Genomic DNA, 21,205 nt, shown 5'->3' with positions numbered 1-21,205 from the left:
GCCCAAGTCGGTTCTTTGGGTCAGAAAGTCCCTGCGCCAACGCCAAGGCCGACGAAGGGCTCAGGAAGCGCTGTTACAGGCTAGCGAGCCACCAGTTCCCGGTGCGGGCAAGGCTGCGTGTGACTCCTGCCAATAATCAAAGAAGTTTGCCTGATAAGGTGGGTAGGAGAACAGAGAGATCTCTTTCTCTTCTGAAGAGCAAAGCCCCTCAACCGACTAGGCAGTTTGGAAAACTGAAATGTATTGTTTAAGCAAGTGTTCAAGTGCACAGGGTTTTGAACAAGGGCAATACCTGGTCTCCGTGAGTCCTGGAAAAAGAGGGCTCCTAGTGGATACCGGGCACTCCATCTCGCCTCGGAAAGAGAGGGCAAAACTGACACATTGAGGGAGGCAAATGAAACGTGTGTGTGTGTGTGTGTGTGTGTGTGTGTGTGTGTGTGTGTGTGTAGGGGGGAGTCGGTAGATCAAAGCTGTAGACAAGGAGGAAGGAAAAGAAGAAAAACAGAAGAAGGGAGAGCAGAAAGAAAAGGAGGAAGAGAGAAAGAGGAAATGGAGCAAGGAATAAAGTCAAGAACAGGAAGTGTGTAGGGGGTAGCAGGAGAGAACCCGGAGAAGTGCTAGGTGCGCTGACCCGTGGCCACTAGCACCCCGGAGTCCTCTCCCCAGCAGCGTGGCTCCAGGCGACGCTCTGGGCTTACCTGCCAGGCGTAAGGCGGACATGCGCTGGAACTCCGGCTCCTGCAGCCACTTCCACATCCTGCGGAAGGTCTCCCTGCCAGATTTGAGTTTACTCCACGGCTTTGGGTTCCGGAGCAGGTCGGAGAGAGTCCCCTGAGACCGGCACAGCACCCTCTGCGCGAAGATCGCCTGCGGAATGCTGTAGCGCTTCAGCTCGGCGGTGATGCGCTGGGCCACCTCTTTGGTGTTGATCTCCTCCAGCTGGCCAGATGTGGCCACCTGCGAGCCCGACGAGGACGAGGGTGGACGTTCGCGGCTGGGTGCCAGCACTGGCCCGTGGGACTGAGCGTGACCCGGGTGGTGCAGGCCATTGAGGTGCGACATCATGGCCGCGGGCGGGGTGCCCAGGCCCCGGGACAGGTGCTGCTCACCGCGGGTCAGCATGGCAGTGTGGTGCGCGTCGAAGTTGGGGCTGAGCATTTTGTCGTGGCCCGGCGGCCCGTAGTTGGGCAGGCTCTGCTGCGCGTTGTGGAGGCCACCCAGCCCGTTGCCCAACGGCGTGGCGCCCAGCGGGGACAGGCTCTGGCTCATGCCCGGCATCTCCTTGTAGGGGCTGTAGAGGTTGTTCATGGCCGGGAGCCCGCGTTCATCGCGCATGAGGGTGAAGCTGCCGCTGACGTTGCCCGACAGGCGCTGGTGGTGGTGGTGGTGGTGATGGTGGTGGGGGTGGTGGTGGTGAGGGTGCGGGTGGTGGAACTTGTCCGACACGGTGGAGATGGGCGGCAGCGGCTGGAGCGGCGTCAACGTGGTGTAGGTGTTGCTCATGCCCATCCCGGGTGGGGACGAGTCGCAGGACATGCTCATGGCGTGATGGAGCGGGATAGAGAGCTCGGGCCGGTAGTCGCCGCCGTCCAGGATCGAGGCCATGCTAGTGACCATGGCCGAGCGCGACGCCGCCGCCGCTGCCGCTGCCGCCGTGCCCAGCTCCTGGTGAGCCGTTGGCGGCGGCGGCGGGCCCCGCAGTGAGCCGGCAGCGCCGCGGCCCGCGTGGTGGGGACTGGGGCTGGCCAGCAGCTCCTGCTCATGGCCCGGGCCCCCGCCGCCGCCCCCGCCGCCCCCGCCTCCGCCCCCGCCGCTGCCGCCGCCGGCCGGCCCGTGTAAAGTGCCCAGACTTTCCATTGTCAGCTCCGGGTTCATGGCGCAGCCTTCTAGTTCTTTGGTGAGGCATCGATAGGCGGTGTAGGCAGCCTTCATTCAGTCCATCGGGGCACGGGGGCGGCGGGGGCGGCCGGCGGGCTGGCAAGGCGCGCGTGGCTGAGCTCCGCCGCGGGAGCAGGGGAGGGCACGAGACTGCGTGAGTGTGTGGAGGGGGAGCGTGCGTGCGGTGTGCGCCCCGGGCTGCGGGCGGGCGCGCCCGGGGTGGGGGCGGGGTGGGGGCGGACGGGGCGTGCGTGCGGGAGAGGAGAGGGGGCGGGGAGGGAGGGAGGGATCACCGAGCCCCGCCGCTCGGGCCGGCGCGCAGCCTAGCCATGTCCCAGCCCGCTCCGGTGCGGACGGCTTCTGTTTGGGTGAGCGGGAGCTGTCCAGAAGGGCTCTGCCGCTGGCCGGGGCAGCCAACCTACCCTCCCGGACCCGGGGCGGGGCAGCGCCCGATGAGCGCCGCCGACAGCCACTCCGAGGCCACGGCTGGCCTGGGGGGCGGGCCTCCTGCGCACATCTGCCAATGGCTTAGGAGGAGGCGGGGCTGCGCGTTTCAGGTTTGGCTGACGGCTCTGTCTTTTTTTCTCCTCTGCCACTGGAATCAAACGTCAAAGAGAGGGAGGGAGGGGAAGAAGGGGTAGAAGAGGAAGAGAGAGGCAAGAGTGCGAGCGGGGGACAGAAATGATGTTAAAGATGTCGCGCTGTGTCTCCCCCCCCCCTCTACCCCCCCACCAACAGCTGCGATCTGGGGGAAAAGGGCCTTGCTTTAGTTCCCTTCGCTTCACCCCAGAGCTTTTTTTCGAGGCTCGAAAGCTGGGAGGAAAGGACTCCGCTACTTGCTGGTGTAAAAACAAACACAGGTCTCAGCAAGCCACTTCCCAAGCGTCCCTAGCTGAGAGCCAGTAGTTTTTAGCATTTTAAAATACAGGCGCCGAGGTATTCTAATGCAGGGCAAATTCCCGAGACTGGGGCGTGCTCCGTCTACCGCCCGAGAGGAACTCCTGCGCCCTCGCCGCCTGAGAGCTGCGGCAGGCGGACGCAGCGAGCCCACAGGCGGCTCGGCCCGTGGTCGTGCATGCAAAGTTAACACAATAATATCATTTAATTATCTGGCGAGCCCATAAATCTCCCTGTTATGAGGCTTCAGAAGGGCCCTGCTAGATTGCAAAACAAAGCTAGAACTCCAAGAGCTTCGGTTTCAATGTGACCAAATGCTTGCCTCATTAGAGACTTGTTAATTTTAAGAATTGGCGGTGGTGGTGTGGGGGTGGGAGAGGGTGGGGGGTGGGTGTTGCGGCAAGATTGCTGCCGCTGCCTAAAGTGAGCAAACTTCTCCAGGGGCAGGGAGTATGTAAACCGACTGGGACGACACCCGTGGATCTTTCCCCAACCAAACACACACACACGCGCGCGCGCACACACTTCTCTCGAATCCCGGGAGAGGAACACCCCGGCTTAGGGCTGTGGTAGATGCCATGAAGCCTTGACAGACATTGGCATATCCAAACCTTGTTTCTGAAAAGACCAGAAGAACCCCGGCAAGTTCTAGAACGCTCTCAAGCCGAAGCTTTAAAAAGTACACCTTCTTTTACCTAGAATTTCCGTTATTCAGTAACCCCGGAGTGGGGTCGAGAGAAGGTGGAGGTTTCTGCAACCTGGGTGGGGGCATGGAGAGAGGTGGTTGAAGACAGCCACCGGACACTGAAAGCCTTAAAAGTAGCAGATTCTTCCAAAGCAGGTCGCGGCTCTGTTTGCCTCCTGAAGATTCAAGCTAGCTGAGGTTGCGCAGATGTTGCCTTTGTTTAAAGAGACAGTAATTAAGGACAGGGTGGACATAAGTTTGAGAAGCGTGACCTATTTTCTTTTGATCAGCTGTCAAAAAGAAGAGCAGGGGGTCTCCTTAAGACAGCCCCCTCCAACCACTTCCAGCTGTTAGAGAAAACTTGCTAGGAAAACAAGGACACAGTCTGGAATACTGTATGCGCCTTCCAGGAGCTTGAGAAAGGGTTGAAAATAGTTCTTCGTCTCCCTGACCTTTTAGGGCTGCTCTCCTCTCTTCTAGCTACAGAGCCTCCCAAGTCCACCCCATCCCACACCATCCTGTCACATGAAACCTACAGTGATGTTACTCACAGGTCTACTATTGAGCTCCGGACAATACCTTACCAATTATTATTTCAAATAGCTGCTTCTCTGTAATATCAAAGCCTGGGTAGGAAAGTGGACTGTAGACACATTTTTCTGGACGCTCACCTCTGTAATGTCACAAAACTAGACCGGTGAAATAATTCAGTTTTCTGTTTCTCTGCCTTTTCTCTCCCTCTCACCCTCTCCTACTGTCTCTCTCCCCACACCCCACCTTATGTAGGGCAGCTGGACACTTGGAATAATTTGAAACAGTTATTATTTGAAAAATACACTGAATTGAACAAAAGGCAATAAGAGTGCAAGGTGGGGGAAGGAGTCTGTCTGGCATGCCCTGGCTGAAGCAGCCTCCTCTGCCCTGGCTTCAGCCTCAAAGACCAGTGACCCCAGGCTTGGGCATTGATAGGCAGTGCCTCTATACAGAAAACTAAATATACAAATTGCCATTTCAATAATTTTTCAAAATGATAAAACTCATTTACCAGGCTATCAAGATAAATATCCTAGGAATTGCATTTCGGTGTGCCTGGGAGCAGTCAAGTACTGGGGAGTTGAAAGGTGAGTTGCATATTCTCGCTGCCTAGCTCCCTCCCTCCCTCCTCCCTTTCTCCTCCCTCTCTCCCACCGTAGCTCCCCCTTCGCTCGATCAATATTGGCGATCTCAGGGAAATCATGAAATAGTATTGGCTTCTTTGTGTATAATTTCATTGGGGTAGATTAAAGCAGATTTTTCACGTTGTTTTTCTAATGGTGGTTTGAGGTTTTATATTTCAAACCAAAACCCACTTAAAAGGAAAATTAATGGGTATGTTTAGTCAACCTCCTAATTTTCTACTGAATTAGGTTTGCATGCCCTTTTCCCTTTCTTTCTAAAAAAAAGGAAGAATATTTATTTTCTACTTGAAGATAATTTTAAGAACATCAGTACTAATAAGGTTCCCAAATATGTTTTAACATATCTTAGATGTTTCTTTTTCTATTGTTCTTTAAGAAAATAAAAAAGCTTTCTAACTGCCCCTTGTTTAGGACATAAACACTAGGCTTCACAAGTTCTTCGACTCAGACTTTTTTCTTTTAATTTGAAGTTACATGCCTTTTCCCCCTTCCCCTCGGCATTTGATTCGCAAATAGACTATACAGAAATGTGGTAGCAGGAGAGCTAGTTCATGACTAGTAGAATCTGGACAAACAGTTGCACTAGCCATTTTCTCAGGGGCAGGACATCCATTTCTCGGTGTGCCACATCCACAGGTCTGATTAAGATCAAACACTTAAATGGGTCAAAAGAAGCCTTTACATAAAATGCAGCTTTGAAGACAAATGTAAAACCTATTGTACTGTAAAGGGGGAAAAAATCTGAACTTGAGCTAGCAATTGCAGAAAAAGACTGGACATTTTTACTGGAATTTTTTACTTTTCATATGTGTTTTCACATTAAATTGTTTTTAGGCTCTAAGAGGGAGAAAGCAGTGGACATTCAATTAAAACAGAGACCCTATAAATTATTCACACACACAAAAATAAACAGCCCACAAGTAAACCCAGTCTGGATAAGGGGCCCAACAGCTTTGTTTTCACCAAACAACAGTAACCGCAACCCAAATCCCGGAAAGAGGAGGGCTGCTGATTCCCACCCACATGTTCAAAATGCTGGAGAAGGTTTTGTGTTGAGCAGAGCACATTTGTGCTACAACTAGGTTTATCTGAGCACGACAAAAAGACATAATGGTGGGTTGATTTGGACTATTTTATTTTTGTCCTTCCCCAAACCATCTGGCGTGTGAGTGTAGGGGTATTGATCAGGATCTGTGAGCTGCAGACCCCATGCCAATCTATAGCGTTTCTGGCAATCAGCATCGCCCATGAATTGCAGCTGTCTGTGCAGCTCCCGAACAGAAATCTTCAAAAAAGTCCCCCCCTTATCAAACACATCATCCGTTCAGGGGTAAGTCAATATCTTTTCTTTGTCATTTCGTGAGCCAGGATTATGCAGGAGAAAGTTTTTGTTGTTGTTGTTGTCTGTTGTAGCTGCCGCTGCTGCGCCTCCCCCCCCCCCCCACCACCACCTTTTTTAAAGGAAGGAGAGCAATTTTCTAGCCTTTGAATGGAAATGGGTTCCCAGAAAGGCCTCAAGCGTTTGTATGAATCGGACGACAAATGCTGTTTAAATATTGTGGGGGAATTCCAAGAGGAGGGAGAAATTCTTATGTTGCTATACACAAATAATAAGTGGTAATAGAGGGTGCCTTTTAACGGAACAGAATTGTTTCCCCCTTTTCCGGAGCCCCTGGTGATGAAGACACCGCAGGTCTCTGTGATTACACTTGCAGATGGACGGTGGGTGCTGGTGGTGAAAAGGGAGCCTGCGGAATTCTGGCTCTGTTTGATATCTCCATTAGCTTCAATTGTCCTCTGCTGGAAAGCTAGGGCTAGTTGCGCAATGGGAGAGGAAAACTAAAACCAAAGCCCACGAACTCCCTTCGGCCTCTCAGCTCAGAAACTCATTGACACATTTAGATTTCGGTTGAATCTAGGAAAGTTTTTTTTTTTGTTTTTTTAAAGTTGTCCAGGTGGTGAGACGGAAGTAGTCCTTCCTCCATGTGAATGTTGTTAAAAATCGAAAAAGCCGGGTGAGTTGGCAGAGCTGGCAGGGGACTGACCGCCCTTCACTTTTTGGCGGACGAAGAACACTTTGGGGGGGCGGGGAGCGTTGGAGTCGGTTGGTGTTCTTTTCCCCCCCAGCCGGCCTGTTGGGGAAAAATGAAGGCACAGGAGAGCCTTCCCTTTAGAGCCCCAAGCCCAGTGCCTAGATTCAAAAGTGGGGAGTGGGGCAGCAGGGGTGGCTGGGCTGGGGGCAAGCCCTATCACAGCCTCAGTAGCCCACGGGTGTGGAATGGTCAGTCTTGGGGGAGAGAGGAGAAGACCCCCGCCCCAAAGAGCGGTGACACCTGCTTCAGGGGCTGGAGTCCGGAGAGGCATCCAGAACACGGAGCACTGCAGAGATACTCTGCTGGCGCGTCCACCTGCCTAGTTTTGAAGAAAGCCAGGGACTAGGTCACCCACCTTGATCAACACCACCCCCCTCCACTCCTATAGATAGGGAACTGTTGGAGTTTTGTGTCCTCAGGGACATGCACACGCGCACACGCACACGCGTTCATGCACGCACGCACGCATCCCTGCCCTCTCTGGCGTTCCTGGCCCCCTCGCGGGAGGAGTTTGGGCAGGAGTGGGTGTTGGGGCCTCTGATCCCCGCAGGAGGTCACTGTCGTGGGGGCTGGGTTTTGGGACTGCGGCCGGAATTCGGGGCCAATCACAGAACCTCATCTGCCCCCCTCCCCATTTCGGTTCTGTTTTCGTGGCTGCTATCACTGTGGAAGCGGTGAGAGACATAATGTCACTCTTTCGGGGAAAATCAAATTCAAAGAAGCAAAGGGGAATGTGAGGATTCGAACCTGCGAAGATCAGAGGGCGTCTTCTGGGTGGGGGCGGGAAGCCACCAGCACAGTTCTCACAAGAACGACTTTTTCTCGAAAATAACGTGGCACTGGAACAAAGCTACTTGGTAGCCAAAGAGCGAGGAGGGCTTTGCTCTGAATGGGCTTCCCGTTCCTTTCCCAGGACGTCCAGTTCCCGCCCCTGGAGCCTCTGTGGCTCTGCCATCCACTTTCTTTTTGACCGTGGATTTCGGAAAACACAGCTCGAGTGTGCTGGGAATAAAGTTTTCCTCTCCCCGGTTGTCACCCCACGAAAGATGAACCGGCGTGAGGTCCTTTTGTTCAGGTCAAGTTGTGCGTGAAATCTTTTTGTCGTCCTTCCAAAGGGAAGGCAAAAGTTGCAGTAAAAAGGACAAATTTAACTGAAAGTGGAGCCGTTTTCAAGTTGCTCCGAGACCCTAAGCACGGGCATCGCCTTTTATTTATGACCTTCTTAAAAACGATCACTGATTTATTTGCTCTGGACATAACTATTTGTGATGGTGTATTCAATAGTGTTTAGGTATTGATACAAACATCCAGGACTTCCCATCTCTATGAAAATGGTAGATTTTAAAAGTCTTTTTGTATAATTTCAATTGTGTAGCTACCATAGAATTTTTAAAAAGTATACAGTATATTTTTAAAAAAAGAGTTGGCCAGATTTTAAACTTGAGAAGTATTATTTCCGATTTCAAAATATAATGTTTATATTTGAAACGAAGAAAACCGAGGATTTAAAATGTTTATGGGAATCAGACCATTTCTTAAAAAAAAAAATTCAATATATATTTTTAGATTCCTTGGCCTGAGCTCCCAAACATGACATAACCAAGGGAGTCGGAGCTGATCTTACGAAATAACACGATCAAAAGGACACACTCAGATGACTGAATGAGCATTTCATCTTCGGAAAATCGCTTCCATGTTACTTTCGGGGATTTTTAATTTTTTGTTTCCAAACGTGTAACAAAAAGCAGCTCTGCCGGACCGCAGGTTCGGAGGCGGCCTCTGGGTCACTGCGGGACGCGGCCCCCGAGGGCCCTGGAATCAGCCCCGGGCCGCCGGGCACAGGCGGTCTGTCTGCTTCCCAAGAACCCGGTGTCGGGGCGCCCGGCCCGGGGCTGGGAGAGCCGTGCCCGCCGCGCTCCCGTCTCGGGAGGGAGACCTGTTGGCGTCGAGGCCGCGGGCGCGGGCGGCTGCGGGCGGCTCCCGGGCGGGCCGCGCTCTCCCGCTTCCGCCGAGCCCTCCGCCCGCCCCCGGCCCGCTCTCCCGGCCCGCGCCGCGCCGCCTGTCGGGGAGGGGGCTGCGCGGCCCCGCGGCCCGGGCGGCGGGCGGCGGGGGCGGAGGGAGCCGCCAGGATTGATGTCTAAATCAATGCCGTTTCTAGGCGCTTCTCTCGGCTCCTCTCCATCTTCCTTAGCGGCAGATCGCCTCCCGAGGGTGGGCTTCCTCTCCCCGCGCAAAGTCAGTGTCCGCCTCAAACCGAAACCGCAGCCCCGCGGGGCGCGGAGGGGCCGGGGCGGACCTGCCGTCAGGACCGAGCGGACAGGCGGGGGGACGGCTGGCCTGGCAGCCGCGCCCGTCGGCGCGCCCGTGCCCCCTCGACCTCCTCCCGCAGGCCGCCCCACGCCCGCGCCCCTCCTGATTCCGCTTCTCTCCCGCACCCGGAGCGGCGCCCCGCTCGCCTCCCGCCCCGCGACCTGTCCCCCCGCCCCCAACTCGGACCCAGGGCGAGGCCGGGCCCCGTCCGCCCTCCTGGCTCCCAACTAGGCCCCCGATTTGATGGCAACTGGAAGGGAGAGACCCCTCGTTTCTGACGCTACGGCAGGCCCGGCCGCTCTGATTTAATTATTCTCTGATGAACTAGACAGCTGCAATTGTGAAAAATCAGCGGCCATGATCGATTCCAGGAATGAGTAGGGGGTGAGGAGGCCGCGGGGGACAAGGGGGCAGTCGGCCCGGCCCTCGGGTGCCCTGGTCCCAGCGACCTGGCCCGGCCCCAGCCCCGGCCGAGCGCGCAGGGCCGGCCCCGGCCCCGACTTCGCTCCCCGCACTGGGCCGGCGGGGTGGGCGCGCGCCAGGCCGACGGGTCTGGCTCCCCTCTCGGCCTGCTCCCGCCTCCGGTGGAGGAGACGAAGGGGAAGTGAAGCGAAGGGCCGGAGGGTGGAGAGCCGGGCGCCCGGGGAGGGCCGCGGCCCACCTGGCGCCCGGTGGGGGGAGGCGGAAGGCGGCCGGCGGGCGCTTCCGGTCCCGCACACGTGGGCGCGGGTCTAGCGAGGCCGCGGGGAGCTCCTCGCCCGGCTGGCGAAGGCCGGAGGCTCCCAGGGCCTCGCTGCCCTCCACGCTGCGCCCGGGACGCCGGCTCCCCGCGCTGCCGCCCTCCTCGAGGGCAGGGCGAGCCCCGTCCGGTGGACGACGGTGAGTTCCAGCCTCCGCACCACCGTCTCCGGGTGCCCTCGAGGCAGGAGCCGGGAGCCCGAGGGCAGTGGGTTCCATGTCCCTCTTCTTGGACCCCGGCACTGGGTTAGGCAGGCTTTCGGAACAAGGAGCTGCCACAGTTGTGTGGCGAATACAAGCTAAAGAAGCCATTAGGGTTATATTGATGCAAAACTGTAGGATTTGATGTGGCCAGATAGTGTATGAAAAGCCGTGTGTGTGTGTGTGTGTGTGTGTGTGTGTGTGTGTGTGTGTGTGTATCAGTAAAGCACTGGAAGCCAGAGGGTAGTCCTTTGGTGTATACATTTTATGTTCTCTTCTTTGGTCGTATTAAATTCATGTGGTTTTCCTTACAATTTGAAATTATTTTTTTATACTACGTTTTATAGGCGTCACAAATTATACAGGGCATTTATAGGCTATGTAGAACAAAAATATTAAAGGTTTAAAGCGCCTCATCCCCAATGTTTCATTTTTCTTTCTTCTTAAAACTACTTTGAAGTATTTACTATCTCCCTTTGTTGGTAAAATGTGCTCTTTAGACCTTATCCTGAAAGAGGTGAGCACTGGCTCCCTGGAGATCAGATATAGAGTCAGAAAGGGACCTCAGAGGTTCATCACAATCCGTGGGGCTGAGCATAGGTCACTGGACACAAAATGGCCTTTCCCGGCTTGCTTACTGAGATGGCTTAATAGATGGTGTAGTGGTCTTCCGACTGTCAGACTGGGGAAACCTGGCTTTGTGTGCCCATCAACCAAATATGATGCCCATGTGAAGTTCTTTACCGTATCGACATAAATTGGTAAAAAGAAAGTGACATTCTTAGGACAGTTTTGAACCATTATGCTTTGAATCACCATGTTTCAAACCTGGCTTGTAATGAGAAATGTGGAAAGCCCTTAAACTTTTCCATCTGGGCTTGTGAAAGATTTCCGAAAATCCTGTAAATGATATGCTGTATACTAGTACACCTGCTACAAAACTACGATATTTGATTTGGATGTAAATTAGTATTAATTTCCCCCGCCCCCGTTTTTTAGTATTGATCTAGATGGGGATTTTCTAGGGGAAGGAGTGAGCTATGGTTGATTTCATTTCAGTAAATGTGGGGGTGAGTAGAAACAGTTGGTTGAGAGTCCTCTGGTCCCATGCACCTGGAGGTCAAGGTTCTGGATTCAGGCACATGCCCCCGTTGCTTGTGGGCTTGATCACCGGTAGGGGGCGTGCAGGAGGCAGCTAGGTTGATATTTCTCTCTAATGGATGTTTCTATCTCTCTCTCCCTCTTCCTGAAATCAATAAAAACATATTTCAAAAGTACAAGCCGGAGGTTAGATAGATTCATATGATTAAAGCAAACATTTTTGTGCTTTGTTTTGCATTTGCAGATGCTGTTCCCTCAGTGACTCAGATGGTGAACTGTTCCAACCACAGGGGACTTGGTGAATGTCAATCAGTTCATAGCTGAAGTTTTAGTTCCTATTTATAGACTTTTTTTTTTTTGGAGCTATTTGACTATCTAATTTCCTTTGAGAAAAATTGTTTTACTTTCTTTTATGTTCATATTTTAATTTTATTCCCCAGCTCTTATGTTAAATATTGTAACTTAAATAGTGGAACATTAGTGGGGCAGCAACCAGGTGCAATACTTAGAATATGGGAGAGTTCTTGGAAACTGTAAAGTGTTATACAGAAAATTGGTGATGGTTCATTGACTCATTAATTTATTTCTTCACTTAAGAAATATAATTTGAAAACATCCTAGGTGCCTCTTTCAGTTTTGGTTTCCAAGTAAGAGAAGTTGTCTTTAATTTAGGTAGAAAAGAACTTCCATGGAAGGAACCATGTAGCTCACAGAGGCAATAGGAATACAAGAGAGTCCAGCTTGGAAAGCAAGCAGAAATCAAGGGACAATGGGAACAGCAGCAAAGTCAAGGTCACACTATGCAATAGATTGGTTAGGAAGCCTCTGTGGTCACTGTTGTCTGTTGCTACTGCCAAGAGAGACAGGCTATCCCTGTGTTTTTATGTTGTCTCTGCAAGAGCCAGCGGGGGAGGGGGATGCCCTCTCATATGGCATATACCAGGATCCTAGCTACCCAAGGGTGAGAAGGAGGGGCACTGATTCTCCTGCACACTTTAGGGGATCATTTGAAATAAGTTTGGATAGTGGGCAACAAAAAAACAGAAAACAAACAAAAAGCACCCTGAAATATGTTACTACTTAGGTGCTGGGGGTAGAACAATGAACAGATTAGATATGGTCCCTCCTCTTAAGAATCTTACATATTAGTGGAGTGAGGATGACTGTTCTTTTTTTTTTTTTTTTTTTGTATGAAGAAGGGAAAAAAGAAAGCAAAGAATTATTCAGCCCTCATCTCAAAGTAATGGGCTAAGTTTCCCTTTATTTCTTCCCTATTCTTATCTTTTGGGTAAGGTTGGAAGTTAGTTAGGGGAAGTTAGAAATTACTGATTTAGGGAGTGCTGTGTCTAGTCCCAGCGTGGGCAAACTATGGCCCGCGGGCCGGATCCGGCCCATTTGAAATGAATAAAACTAAAAAAAAAAAAAGACCGTACCCTTTTATGTAATGATGTTTACTTTGAATTTATATTAGCTCACACAAACACTCCATCCATGCTTTTGTTCCGGCCCTCCGGTCCAGTTTAAGAACCCATTGTGGCCCTCGAGTCAAAAAGTTTGCCCACCCCTGGTAGTCCATCACCTGTAATCTCAAGGTCAAGGTTGTGGTGGAAACAAGATCTGGATCTGGAGGCAGAGCAGGCAATCCTGTTGTCTAGTGCCCTCCTCATGCAGCTGCTCTCCAAAGTCCTTTCCACACATGCTCCCCTTTTATCAAAATGGGGTCTTTATGATTATTGGGTTAATTTCCTGAGGGCTCTTTTTTAGATATCCTAAAACTGAATCCAAGTTGTTATGGGGTTTATAGCCTTAAAAGCTATTTCTGATAGGATACTTTTATAATGATTGACTTCATATTCCAAAAAGGTTTTGGGATTCTTTTTTAAAAATGAATTTAAAAAAACGTTTGAATTCTGAGTGATCTGATTTAGTGGATGGGTTTGTTGCTTCAAGTTTTAAATTATGTTCTGAGTTTGTGGGTCCTAGCTGTAATTAATTTTCAGACCAAGAAAGGAACAGAGGGCAAAGAATGAGAGACCAGAACCTGTCATGATTTAAAGTGATCAGTGAGACCAGAATTGCGTCAGAGTCATGTCATTTCTGAGTATTTACTGCACTTTTTTTTTTTCTTTTGAAGAGGATTTTAAGTTTTAAGTAAAAAAATTTACTTGATGGGGCAAAGCCCTATTTAAACCTTGTTTCTTCAAAGTGGAACCGTAACGATATTTACTATATCATCAAAGTGTTCTGACTGGAAAGATGTGGGGACAGTTTCAAGGGTCATGTTTAACATTAGGTTTGTTTCACAATATAAGTAAATCGCAGAAACCCTTCATATTTTGTATTCTTGGTATTCTGAAAAATGGGTGTCAATCAAATGATTGTGTATTAAACCAGGGTCACTTGCCTTGTAAATGAGCCTTCTTTAGGACCTATTTTAAAAGTGGATAATCTCTTGGAAAACCAAAGAATCATTACAAAGATATATACTTAAAAGATTGATTTCTGCATGTTGGGGTTGCTTACAATAGTAGAGGTTGGAGTGGGGTGGAGGGGAATGAAACGAGCAGTGGGAGGAGTCACATTTATAGGAGTTTATTGATCCAAAGCGTGGTAAGATTTTTTTTTTGCTTGGCTTATTCTCCCCTTCTCTATACCATTTCAAATCCCACTCATCCTTTAATATACCAGTATGAAAAATTTCTAGGTGAGACCCATAGTAGGAAATGGATTTTATGTTGCAACCCTAGTACATATACAGTATATACACATTTCAAGAAGGAAAGACACCTTTTAAAAGTGCCCTGTTGTAACGAAACTTGTATTTGAAATTAATTGCTAAAGTAGAGAGCCTTGTCTGCTGGTTCTGGATTACTTTTTTCTCTGTATAGTGTTTGTTTTTTTTGCTGCTCATTTAGCACATGCCATCTAATGCTTGGCATTGTTATTTGTGTATGCGGTTCACTGGCTGCTTTAGATAGTTCTGATGCCATCCTGGAGGGAAGTCTCTAATGACATGCCATAGGGCTCTTTATCCTACCATGTTCAATATTTTTTTTTTTATTAAAGTCTTCACTGAAGGTTAGAAAGATTGCTCATCAAATTTGTAGGTGACACAGAGCAAGTAGCCATAGCTAATATATTGAAAGGTGAAATCAAGATTCAAAATGAAACATGAATGTTGGAATGAAAACCAACATGATATAATTTAACAAAGACCAATACAAAAGCCCTTTATTGAGGCTAAAAAAATATAAATCAAGGGAGGTTTCTGGATTGTGACAATAATGCATGTGAAAAGATGGGGATATAAATCTTACATACATGCAAAATGGCTCAAGAATATTATTCTGTATAAAAAAGCTAATGTAATTTTATGCTGCATCAATAGAAATATGGTATATAGCTTGCAAGATAGGTAACAGGTTCCCAGTGTTCTGGGCTGGAGATTTATCTGGCTCCAGTTACCTTATTTTAATATAAACATTGATAAGTTAGAGATTAGCATAGGCCCTCAGGATGTGAAGGAAGAGGAAACCATGGTTTATGTGGAAGAGTTAGAGCAAATGTTTAGCCTAGAGAAGAGGCAAATAATACAGTACATGATTGCCACTTTAAATATTTGCCTAGCTGTCACGTGGCAGAGGGGTTAGTGTTTCCTGCTCCCCAGGGCAGAGTTAGGACCAAAGGATAAAAGTGACAGAGGAGCTGACTTTGATTCTAATAATTAAGGTTGTCCAAGAGTACAGCAAGTTGCCGTATGAAGGAGTGAATTTTTCACCCAGAGAAATACCCTGCAGAGGTTGAGTAACTATCTGGCTAGGATGCTAGTAGTAGGGATCAGGTGAATTAGGCAACCGGTTGAGATAGATGATCTCTCTGGTTGAATTTTATAATTCTCTGAATTGCATATTTGAAAAATAATACTATGAAAGTGAATTTATATAGATGAGTTTAAGAGACACATTAATATTCCAGCTTGTGAGAACTTTAAATGTGCACAGTAGAGCATTTTTTATCTCAAAGCACTATAACACTATTCCTTTACTTTTTAAAAATACAACTTTGTTTCTTGTGTGCATTTGTAAAATCCAAAAAAGCCTGAAGACCAACATTTTTTTTTTTATCTCATGTTGAAATAACCTTAATTGAACTGATAGGACACTATTTCAGTCTTTACTCCAGTTAGAATTAACATTCACATGTACCTCTGTAGAATTATTATTGTATTTGATTATAGGGAGCTGTGCAGATCCTATTGGGGGTTATGATTTTTACCACTAACTTTCAAAATATTTGAAAAGTTCTTGATTCTCAGCTATCTATCTCCAAAGGATTTGGTTAGGGGTTGTTATTCTTAGTTGTCCTATAATTAAATAGTTCTTGTTTTTTCAGGGTAACTTGAATTGATTGACCAAAAATCTAGGCAATAAGCTCCATTATTTCCCCATGCTAGAATGATTCTCAAGAGCTATTGTCAAGTCCTTAAAACTTGTCACAGAAGGAATTTGCTCTATGAGCTACACTTACACTAAATATTGAAGCAATAAGTTGCTCTGCCACTCCATATATATTTTATGAAGAGGTCAGTGGCAAAAATTATCAGTGTCAAGGATCGCCTCTCAAAGCATAATTTGATATTACTTAAGGCTGGCTCTGGGTGACAGTATCACACTTTTCTGGCCTAAGTGGAGTACTTAGTAAGATCAGGTAATTAATGGCTTTCGTTTTACAAATTATTTCTATAACTTTTACTCACTCTGCAGAACTTATGGGACACCTATGCTGACTCTCAGTGAGGCAACAGTGTTTACAATATGAAGGACATGAAGATACTAATTTTAATATGCTCATTTCACCCTGAAAACAACCTGTAAGGTAAGCAGGACAGATATTATTGTTCCCATTTTAACAGTGCAAAAAAATGGAATCTCAGGGAAGTTAAGTGATTTGCTCAGGTTGCACATCCAGTAAGTGGTAGAACAGGACTTGAATCTAAGGTTTTAATTCAGAGTCTAGTTATCTTTCCATCATATTAACATATATTGAGAACCTGTTGTTTATCATATAAAATGCATCTTTTCTTCACCCAACCCTTATCAGAGTCATTTGCTTTTACTTGGCTGCTCAGAATTCGTGCCCAGTTTCTGTGTTTGGAGTATGCTCTGTGAAATAAGTTTTTATTGGATATGGGTCTCCACTTATTACCGTGAAAGCCAAAAAGCTCAAACTCTTTGTCTTTCCATTCCCTGGCAGTTGGGAATCAGGAACATCAAGTAAGCTCAGCCAATGAGATATGCACCCCCTACTCCCCCCCGCCACCCGGGGTAAGACACCAAAGAACGAAAGAGTGGGGGCAGCCTAGAATTCAAGCTGGTGAAGGTGGTGCATTCTGTGTCCAGCTGTGGCAGTTCATCAGCAGGCTGGATCTTTGGTTGTGATTCCTCATGCTTAATCTTTGTTGATTTCTGACTGTTTTCTGGGTGTGATTCTCATCCTTTTATGGTCTGTGCTGTGAGCCATCTGCTTTCCTTTCATGAAATTTGTCTGCAAAAGTTAGCAGGGGTTAGTTTCTGTTGTTTTCGACTAAGAACTTTAGAAGAGATTCATTTTATAGATGAGAGTTGTTCAGATTTTGGACATATTTTGAAGGAGGTGCTGACAGAATTTGTTGAGGGATTGGATATGGAATGTGAGAGAAAGAAGGGAATCAAAGACATTAGAATTTTTGGTCTGAATAATAGAAAAAATAAATATATTATCAGTTCTAATTGTTTATTACTTAGAAACAACCCCCCAAACAGTGGACTGAAACAGCAGCCATTTTTATTATTTCTGTTGGCTTGGCTGTCTCACAGCATAATGACTGGGTTTTGAGACTCAGTGCTCCCTGAAGGTGACCATTCCAAGAGAAGAAGCTGCATGGCCTTTTATGACCTAACCTCAGAACTCACGTAGGGTCACTTTCACCATATTCTATGTCTAGAATTATTCACGGGCTCATCCAGATTGAAAGAGGAGGAGACATTGGAGCATCAAAGAATTTGGAGCCAAGAAAACAGAAATACCAATCAGAAAGAATATATGCACCCCTATGTTCATAGCAGCACAATTTACAATAGCTAAGATTTGGAAACAGCCTAAGTGCCCATCAGCAGATGAGTGGATTAGAAAACTGTGGTACATCTACACAATGGAATCCTATGCTGCTGTAAAAAAGAAGGAATTCTTACCATTTGCAACAGCATGGATGGAACTGGAGAGCATTATGCTAAGTGAAATAAGCCAGTCAGAGAAAGATAAATATCACATGACCTCACTCATTTGTGGAATATAATGAACAGCATAAACTGATGAACAAAAATAGAACCAGAGTCATAGAAGCATTGATTAGATTGTCCAACCTATGAGGGAAGGCGGGGGTAATGGGTTAAGGGATCAACCAAAGGACTTATATGCATGCATATGAACATAGCCAATGGACACAGATTGGGGGTGGGGCGGGGGCGACTGGGGAGAGGTCAATGGGAGGAAAAGGAGACTTATGTAATACTTTAAACAATAAAGAATTTAAATTTTTTTTTTTTAAATATATTTTATTGATTTTTCACAGAGAGGAAGGGAGAGAGATAGAAAGTTAGAAACATCGATGAGAGAGAAACATCGATCAGCTGCCTCCTGCACATCTCCCACTGGGGATGTGTCCGCAACCCAGGTACATGCCCTCGACCGGAATCGAACCTGGGACCTTTCAGTCCGCAGGCCGACGCTCTATCCACTGAGCCAAACCGGTTTTGGCAAGAATTTAAATTTTTTAAAAAAAGAACTTGGAGCCATGTTTAAAACTGTCATAACATTATTAAGGACCTCTAGGAATGAGGCATAGCTTCTTTGGGAAGCAGGATCCCAACACAGTCAAGAATGAGTGAATCTTACAACTCTTTCAGTGTGATATTAATGTAGAGCAGCGATTTCAACTGGTGTGCTGCAGCACACTGGTGTGCCACAGAATTTTTAAAACATGCAATGCCCAACTGTTTAGTCAGGGCCACTGACCTCTTTTCTTTTAGTTTGCCAAATAAAAAATGACAGCAGCCAACACAACAATAGCCATCTGATGTGAATGAATCAAAATTATACCTATTGCTTTTGTCAGATTGGCAAAAAATATATTTTTTGGTGTGCCGCAGAATTTTAGTAATTAGTTTATGTGTGCCATGAGACTGAAAAAGGTAGAAAATTGCTGATGTAGATAATTAACATGAAGAAACAGCATTTATAATAGGAATGAATAAAAATATTTCTGCAGTATGTGACCTCTGTGAAATGGAGACCTGTCATTCAAATGCCAAATGCAACTCAGACTTTTAGGTAATCCTATATAATAAAAACTTAATATGCTAAGTGTCCGGTCATCTGGTCGACCATTCAACCAATCAAAGTGTAATATGCTAATGATATGCTAAGGTTGCTTAACCGCTTGCTATGACGTACACTGACCACCAGGGGACAGTCGATTGGTCAACCAGTCGCTATGATGTGCACTGACCACCAGGGGGCAGATGCTCCAACCTGTAGGTTAGCTTGCTGCTGGGGTCCAGCTGATCTGGACTGAGCAAGATGGGCCAGACACACCCTGGAACCCACCTATGGTCCCTCCCTAGCTGGCCAACCTCCTGTGTCCTTCCCGGGCCCCGATTGTTGCTCTGGTGGGGTCCCTCAGCCTGGCCTGCACCCTCTCGCAATCTGGAACCCCTTGGGGGATGTCGGAGAGCTGGTTTTGGCCCCATCCTGCAGGCCAGGCTGAGGAACCCCACTGGTGCATGAATTCGTGCACCGGGCCTCTAGTTTTTATATAATTATTATAGCTGTTTCAATGATAGCAGGTGGCTGCTCTGCTCATACCTTGGGCTTTGTCCTGTGGAGGGGACCAATGTTGAACAAAATTCCTGGCTTTGCCTGTTAATTGATCATTCACATGGAGGAGGGTGGTATTGGGAGAGGGCGAATTCCACATTTCACAAAAGGGGATTGGTTCTAGAAATTAATGTGTATTAAGAAGGCATAGGTAGGAAGTGAGATTTGAGGTGGCTCTGGAAAAGAACCCTGTTTGGGTGATTCATAGAGTAGGGGCACTAACATAGATAGAGAGGAGATGAGGGGTAAGGGAAAAGTTAACCTGCTCATAGGAAGGGAATACAGAGTTTAGGGCTGTGTAAAGATGGGATCAAATGGGATGGATTGGACTGATGGAGCTTTTCCAAATCATCCCGATCTGGCCTTTGTTTGAGTGTGTTTTGAATTTTGATCAGTGTGCTTCCTCATAATATGTATGTCACCATTGAAGTGGTTCAGTGACCCAGGGGTCCAAATGCATGAAATCACTTTAAAGAGACAGATAGACAGGTTTCTAACCCTTCAGCTATTTGGCTAAATTCAGGTCCCACTTAAGAAAATTACCTGGATTTAAGATAATCCTCAGAGGATTTTGGTTCCATTAAAAATTTTGAGCACAGGATAGATGTAATCCATGATTCCTCATTTAATAAAATATAGAGGGAAATGGGTGCACACACCTCAGCACCCTGAAATAGCAGATGACTAGAAGTACCTTGTTTGGAATACATTCAGGCAGATAGAAATATGTTTGAAATCATTGGGTGACATTTCAGTGGTGTTTCCCCTTCCCCTTTCCATTTTGCTGGAAATTTTTTTTTTTCTTTCACAGAGTATTACAGAAGCATTTGCACTTGCTTGTATTCACAGAATGCCAAGGCATGATATTACTCACTGATTCCTTGCAAGTCAGGGAAAAGATTTTAACAAGTGTAAAACACTGCACTGGTTGCTTTGAAGTTAACTGCAAAGGAAGAGAAGGCCCCTGTTCTTGTTAAGGGGGCAAGGCTAAACATCTGAAAAATGTAAAATATTACATATTAAATATATTCATGCTAGTTTTAAAACTAGTTTTGCAAGCATTTTTTTGTTCGATAGTAGCCATATATGGAGTGTTTAATATGTGTCAGATATCATAATACATTATCTCATTTAATCTTTCTAACAACTCCAGTGAGGGAGGTATTGTTATCTTTACAGATAAGGTCCTCCTGGCAATTCTGAGGGTAGTCAGAACCAGCTTTTAAAATAGATTAGGAAACAGGCTCCCAATGCTAAATGACTTCCATACAGTTATTTTACCTTAATGACCTAGTCTTTTTAACCCTTTCTTGTGGACCAGTGCACTATAATACCAGCATGTGAATTTTCTGACATTGTGTTAGTATTGTAATATCTTTATATATACCAACACTTTATTTATATCTTCAGTCTAACACGTTGTGTTGGAATAAGCACGATGCTTTGAAATGAGTTTAATAACCTGTGTAGCCTCATAGATTCAGAATGAGACCTGAAGGGAGGTATACCACCAGCTTTGGAGAGGGCAGCTAGATTTGATTAAATGGAGAACTTACTGAAGATGATGGAACCTAGGCGAGAAACTTCTGCTGTCTCAGTGCAGACTGTTTAGGCCAGGTGGTGATGTGTGTGAGCATGGCTATCTTAGATTGGGTACTTGAAAATAAACTTTGAGGCAGAGTTTTATGCAGAGAGTTTATTGTGAATGAATTCAGGAGATACATCTGTAAGGTAGTGGGAAGGCGGGATTGGGCAGAGGGAGAAATCAACCCGTACTTCTGTGACAATGGGGCCTCAGTTGATTCTGCAGGAAGCTCTGAAGATGGGATGGTCCTTCAGAGTTGTCCCATATTGAGGCATGTGGACCTGACCTTTGTATACCTTCATGAGCCAGTCATTGGTCATAGGCGGTCCCCTAGGAGGGACTGTCATTCTAGGTGAGGCAGATCCTTGCCGCCGAGGGCAATTCCAAGTGTTGAACTCAGCTATGAGTCACAGTACCCAGTATTCTTAGCAACTGAAGCATGAGTGTCAATCCTGGAGAGGGGACCTGGTGGAGCATCTTAGTATACTGCTCAAGTTCACTTACTTTTTATAATAAGTTCACCCTATCTGGGAACATATATTGAATTTTGGTTGGTCTTGTTTCCTGGGAACTTGCAAATGAAGGTTTAGTGGGAACTACTACAGCCCTTGCTGCTACAGTTGAT

The 21,205-nt window shown here is 47.2% G+C and overlaps 1 protein-coding gene across 1 annotated transcript in view; it reads right to left on the bottom strand.

Annotated features, from left to right (window-relative positions):
• ONECUT2 (one cut homeobox 2) overlaps nucleotides 1-1,932 on the bottom strand; it is a gene marked incomplete at its 5' end in the record, with an annotated part of 50,447 nt that extends 48,515 nt beyond the window's left edge. The window contains one exon of the mRNA XM_081096586.1: nucleotides 699-1,932. Within this exon, the coding sequence (XP_080952712.1) occupies nucleotides 699-1,932 (1,234 nt within the window). The remainder of the gene's footprint in view (nucleotides 1-698) is intronic.
• Nucleotides 1,933-21,205: the final 19,273 nt, after the last annotated feature.

The sequence above is a fragment of the Myotis nattereri genome, assembly GCF_964212035.1.
Source record: "Myotis nattereri genome assembly, chromosome: 8".
NCBI lineage: Eukaryota > Metazoa > Chordata > Mammalia > Chiroptera > Vespertilionidae > Myotis > Myotis nattereri.
This window is presented reverse-complemented; position numbering and strand designations above follow the sequence as displayed.